A 6571-nucleotide genomic window follows, 5' to 3' on the forward strand; every position below is an offset into this window, starting at 1 on the left:
ACAAAAGCAGTGGTATAATCATATTTTCATTGAGCCTAATTACTACATTATACATGTTATCATTTCAGCTTCAAATCACGATCCAGCACATCTCTCTGTTCACTGCAGAACTTAACCAGATAGCCAAGAAACGGAAGCAAAGTGTGTCCACTGACAGATGAATGAACAATCAAAATGTAGAAACCAGGCACAGGCATGTAATTCCAGCTACTTAGGAGGCTGAGACAGGAGGATCATTGAGTTTGAGGCAAACGTAAAAAGAAAAGGGGTAGGGATCTACTCTGTGGTAGAGTGCTTGCTAACATGCATGAGGACGTAGGTTTACTCTCCAGTACAGCCAACAAAACAAAACAAAACAAAACCCCCAATTTGCCCCTAATATGGTATATATACACAATGGGATATTGTTCAGCTTTAAAAATAAAGGAAGTCCTCACATATGCTACAATACAGATGAACCTTGAGGACAGTAATTAAGAGAAATATGCCACCCACAAAAAGAGAAAAACTGTATGATTCCCCATAAATGAGGTATCTAGATTAAATTCATAGAATCTGCTGCAGGGAGGGAGAAAAAGGGAGCTGTTGTTTAATGGGTAGAAAATTTTACTTTTGCAAGAGGAAAAAGTTCTGGAGACTGGTTGTACAACAATGCGAACATACTTAAACAATACTGAAATGTACTCTAAAAAACAGTAAAGAAGGCACTTTTTTTTTTGAGATAGGGTCTCATTACACAGTTCACACTGGTCCTCAGCTTATTATGTAGAACAGACTGCCTTAGCCTCCTGAGTGCTGAAATTACAGTACATCAAGCAAGAAGGTACATTTTTTAATTATGATTTTTTTAACTACAAAAAAACTTTAATGTAAACAGTGTGGGTGTAGAAGACAGAGAGAGAGAGAGAGAGAGCAAGATTGACTTTACTGTTGAATTGGAGCACACTGTTAAACTGCAGTACAAAAGGAGAAATTTGTTGAACTCAGTAGAGTGGGAAGGAGCACATATTTTGAAATTTCCAAAGAAGTTAACATCATTAAGCTAATAATAGAGTCCTACGCATTACAGGACATTTGGGAGCCTTTAACATGCTGATAATCTGCTATACCTTGTCAAAAGGAGAAATGGTCTGGCACTTCAGAAGTAATTAAGAAATGACTGCTTTTATCACTGTGAAAATGGTAATGATGATGCAAGCATTGCCTAGTAATCTGCTCAGAGTTCACTTCTTGCCACAAATAATAAAATGCTTAGTTTCTCTATACTGGCTCTGCCTGTTTAGACTTCTTATTTACAATGAAAGTCTGATAGAGCTTTCTTATCCTGAAGTCTTCAGGGATAAGAAAGCAAAAAAACTCTGGCATGTCTTCTTAGTTATGTAGACCATGACAGGAAGTACTTTGGGGAAGGAGCACAAAAAGAAAATTCAGTGTTAGAACATACACAAGGTGAATATTAAAATAAAAAATAAGAGTACATGTGAAAAGAAACAAGTGGATCACTGAATTTACATTGATTCCCATTAAATTGAGTATATACCCCCAGAAGCATGGTACTAACAGAGCTCTCACAAACAGTTGGTGACAGTATCCTGGTCTCCTGATTCTTAAAGTCCTGTACCCAACCAACTAAATAAAACATGCTTTCTTTAGGAAAAAAAAAAAAATATATATATATATATTTTTTTTTTTTCAGTATAGAAAGAGTTAGATTGGGCTCTACTTATTATTTCCTAAGGCAATTCATTCCCATATTTAAGAATTGTCATACATCTCCCTAATCTCTTCTTAGTGACTGATATTGAGTGAGAATTCAGACAAGTGCAAAGTGAAAGGTATATTTTAGCTCATGTAGCCAAATCCTAAAGCATGAATAACTGAAGTTGCACTGAACATACAAGTAGTTAACATCCCAAGATCACAACATAGGCAAAAAATTGTAGAAATACCACGGAGTTTGTGTGTGCATATCATCTCCCTAGGCAGTGCAGAATCCTTCCATCAGGGTAGCTCATTTGACAATTCATGTCACAGGCATATTCTTTCCCTTAGAGTGGGCCCTGGGGGAAGCCCAAGGACCACTATTTAAAAAAAAAAAAATAAAACAAAGCCAGAAAATAAAAACTAGTAAACTAAAGAATTCTCTGGATTAAAAAGATCTTAAAGTTTTAACTGTACCATAACTACTATACATGGACCAAAAGTTCAGGATACTGCTATAGTTAACACAAACAGATACCAGGTGTTTTCAGTAAACAAGACATCAAGTTGTTTGTAAAGGCAATACTCACAGCCAAATGTAAAGGGCTTATTGTTGCTCTATTGTCTGTATCATTCAGCATGTCTGTCCCAGAGGTTTCCATTAACTGAAAAAGAAGCACTTTAAATGTTAGAAATGATATTTTTACATAAATTACAGCAGTTATTCTTTCTACTCCCCAGGTCAAATCTATTTTAGAATATAAGTCAGCAATCTTACGGAAAAGAATCACAAAAGTAGAGTAAAGACCACAGACAAGAGCTTTGAAGATGGGTATGAATTAAGAGTGTGGAGAAATGTTATTTAACTTCTGCCAAGTAAACACTTTTCCTCTCCTATGCATATTTGTCACTGTCTTTGCTTTCAGGGTATGTGAAAACATCTTTGGCTTCAGTTCTAATGACAGTAAAGAAATATAACATTCTCAATGGGAGGGAGGAATCAACTAATACTTACAACATCTAAAGGAGTTTCACTTGCAATCTGAAATAAAGGTTAAAAACAAAAATATTTAGGAGGTAAATGGATTCTGAAAATATAAAAAAAGCAGAGCAATATGCTTTTCTTTAACCATTTATTCTTATTCTCATCATATTATTAGACTATTAATACTTATGTTAGTCCTTTAATAAGAATTCAGGAATCTTACCAGCTGAAGACACAGACGGTGACCATAAGCAGCTGAATAATGAACTGCATTGTATCCTTGCTTATCCCGAATCCCCGGATTTGCATCATTTCTTAATAAATATTCCAGGCACCTATATCAAGTAACAACATACTGAAAATTTGAAATCTTGCATTTTAACCAGTGATAAAAATACCTGACAATTTTCTTATACTTGAGTAATACATAAACTATACAGTAAAAAAATCTGTCATTTAAATGAGGTATCCTGAATGCCAATAAAATATTCATAAGAGAATCTCCTTCCTTCCATGTGAATAACTCCGAAGTCTGTAAGAAGAGTTAGCATACTTGAAGGCTCTTAAATAGCTACTATCTATGGCACCACCTCCTCCACTCAAACAACATTTGATAGGACTGAACTTAGTGGTGGTAAGCATACAATGTTTACATTATTTCTATTTTTCTATCTCTACAGAACAAGAGTATAATTTCTTACAAGGTCAAGAAAGGATATTTAAAAAAATCACCTCAAGAAATCAAGTCCACTCTTCTAAAACTATTAAAGAGATTCAATGCAATCTCAATCAAAACACAAATAGCATACCTCATGTATCTGAGAAACCAATCCTAAAATTAATTTGGAATTCAGGGAGACCTAGAATAGCAAAAGCAATTCTGGGCAACAAAGGCAAGGAGGCATGGTACTGGAAAAAAAACAGACTAGAGGATGAATAGAACAGTTTAGAAGATGCAGAAACAACTCCAAATACACTTGGCTATCTTATCTTTGACAAAGGGGCCAAACACCTTCACTAGAAGAAAGATAACTTCTTCAATAAATACTGCTAGAAAAACCAGCTTTCCACATGTTAAAGATTAAGCCTAGACCCATATCACTTACAGTGCACTCAATTAATGTCAAATTGATCAAGGATCTAAATACAAGAACAGAAACAATCTGCTGGAGGATAGAATACGTAAAGATCTTGGAGGCATGGGGGTAGGCAAATACTTTACGAACAAAACCTTGATTGCACAGGAAATACTACAAAGAACAAATAACTGTAATTACATCATATTAAAAAGTTTTTATACCACAAAAGAAACTATCAATAGAGTGAAGAGACAACCCACAGAATGGGAAATATGAAATACTGTTACTGTAGCAAAAAGGCACTAAATTTGAAATTAAAAGATTTGCTTCTAGGTATCTGTGATTTGACAAATTATTCTATTGTAAAGGCTCTACACTGAGTATGGTGTTGCATTACATACAACTACAATTCTCAGGTATGATGAATAAAGAATATCATTAGGAATAGTATTTTTCAAGTTTTATACACTTGCTCTGAAGGCACCTGAGGATGAGGAAACATTCAGGTAATGTGTAAGCTGTTTGTACGTACACTCTGTAGGTATCCAATTCAGAGATTACTATTTACTAAAATATAGAAAAGGTTATGCGTCTGTAGGCAGTCACATTACTTTATAAATATTTCAACAAATGCATTAAAAATATAACTCTGAGTTCTCTAGATATGAGTGATTAACAAACAGTTCTTCCTTACTGAGACCTAAGTATAAGATAGATTCTATCAGTGGAACAAACTACTTTAAATAACTCATTGATATATTAGTACTGAAGAAAAGATTTATCAAAAGGAAAGCAAAACCAGTAAGCTCATGTTTACTTTATAAAGTAGTGGAGTATATCCTAATGCATTATTTATAGTGAGTACTTCCAGGTTTACATTACTAAATGGTTTGAAATAATTTAATTGCTATACATGCAATAGTTTTTATCGTATTACATTATTTAATTTTTAACATTCCCATTACTCAAATGGCTGGGCTCACATTTCAAAACAAAAACTAAATGTATTAAAAATTCTGTTCACTGATATGTCTTTTATATTTTGCTAAAAATAGGAATTTTCATAATTACTTTATAGATATGCAGAGTACTCTTTTAACAAAAAAAATTACTAACATTAAGGAAAGTCTGTATGTCACATTTGGATACCGTGGGCCAAAGTAACTGTCTTGTCCCAAATCTTTTGGCTAGAGCGAGATTAAAACAAGGACTAGATCTCTGATCTTATACGTTTCATAGTTCTTGAAAATCTAGACCGCTATTTTAATTTGCAAGTAAGAAGGGGTAGACAGTCCACGTACTGTGACTTTTTTCCTGACAGTAAATTAATACATGCTCATTTAGTAAAGCCAAGATAATTAAGAAATGAAAATTATGTATATTTTTCTTTTCTGAAATGAAAATACATGTAAAAAATCTAGAAGAGTATTTGTGGCTAGGCACACTATTCTTACTGTTATAATTTTGTTTTCCTCATTTAATACATTAGGTAAGTATTGTATCTTAATATAAATTAGACATGTAAGTTAAATCAGAATGCATTTCAAGTTATTTAAATTCCTCATACATTTCCCCTACAACCTATGAATCCCAATTTTGAGTTCTGATGCAAGTTCAAATTGATTCCAGTTCATGTGTCTGATGGCTGGCCAAATCCTGGGTAAGGACTACTCAACTTAGATGGGACATGGCATTGTCAGAGGGGCCCTTTTTCTTCTCTATACTCTTCCTTTCCATAATGGTATATAACAGTGGCTATTCCTACTAAAAAAAGAAAAGAAAAAGATTCTAAGTGTAGTTAAATATGCAGTTAGCCATCAAAGAAAGATTAAAATGCCCTACTTAATGTTCTGTACAATTCACACATTAGATCTATTCCTCACATGGCCGTGAGTTAGGTCAGACTTAGGATCTCCATTTCACAAAACAGGCACAGAGAGGTTAAATAATTTGTCCAATGCTTTACAGTAAGGAACAGAGAATCACACTGTTGTCTTATATACATGTACAAAATGAGTTTAACAAGATTTGGTAAGACAAATCATATACAAAAATCAAATATATTCACTCTGTACCATCACAAAAGGAAATCTAAAGATAAATTTATTTTGGCAATAAAAATATTAAATAGTTACTAGATTTAATCTAAGGATTATAAAACCTCTGGACAAATTTTCATGAGCCACCTAAGTAAAATTTAAAAAGACAAATATAAATGATGCTGTTAGAAGCCAAACTGTGACCATTTCATAGGACTATGGCTGTAGTCTGAATAGTTATATCCTCCCAATTCATATCAGATATCCTAACCCCAAGGTGATGATAACAGAAAGCTGTGCCTTTGGAAGGTGATTAGGTCACATCAAAAAAGGGATTAATGATCCTATGAGGCCTGAGGGAGCTCTTTTGTCCCTTCCACCATGCCAGCAAGAATACAGCCTTCACTATCCTGTACAAAAATCAATTCAAAATGGGTCAAAGACTTAGGTGTAAGACCTGAAATTTTGAAACTGCTTAAGAAAACATAGGGGACACACCTGAAACAACAGGCACAGGGCAAAGACTTCCTGATCAGCACTATCATAATATAGTGAACCAACTAACAGAGTGAAGAGACAGCCTAGATAATGGGAGATATTCTGACACAGGATTACTATCTAGAATATAAAAAGAACTGAAAGGCTGGGGATTTAGCTCAGCGGCAAAGTGCCTGCCTGGTAAGCGCAAGGTCGTGAGTTTGGTTTCCAGTACCAGAGAAATACCAAAAACCAAAAAAAAAAAAAAAAAAAAAACCAAACAAAAAAAA

General features: G+C 34.1%; 1 protein-coding gene across 8 annotated transcripts in view; it reads right to left on the minus strand.

Annotated features, from left to right (window-relative positions):
* The window catches only part of Ankrd28 (ankyrin repeat domain 28), a 182804-nt gene that overhangs the window by 24431 nt on the left and 151802 nt on the right, over positions 1 to 6571 (minus strand). For all 8 annotated transcript variants that reach the window (XM_013515633.1, XM_013515636.1, XM_013515634.1 and 5 more), the window contains 3 exons: positions 2910 to 3021; positions 2717 to 2743; positions 2292 to 2366 (listed from right to left, as the gene is read on the minus strand). In XM_013515633.1, coding sequence (XP_013371087.1) covers positions 2292 to 2366; positions 2717 to 2743; positions 2910 to 3021 — 214 coding nt within the window. The remainder of the gene's footprint in view (positions 1 to 2291; positions 2367 to 2716; positions 2744 to 2909; positions 3022 to 6571) is intronic.

This window comes from Chinchilla lanigera, unplaced genomic scaffold, assembly GCF_000276665.1.
Source record: "Chinchilla lanigera isolate Chin_1 unplaced genomic scaffold, ChiLan1.0 scaffold00029, whole genome shotgun sequence".
NCBI classification, from domain to species: domain Eukaryota; kingdom Metazoa; phylum Chordata; class Mammalia; order Rodentia; family Chinchillidae; genus Chinchilla; species Chinchilla lanigera.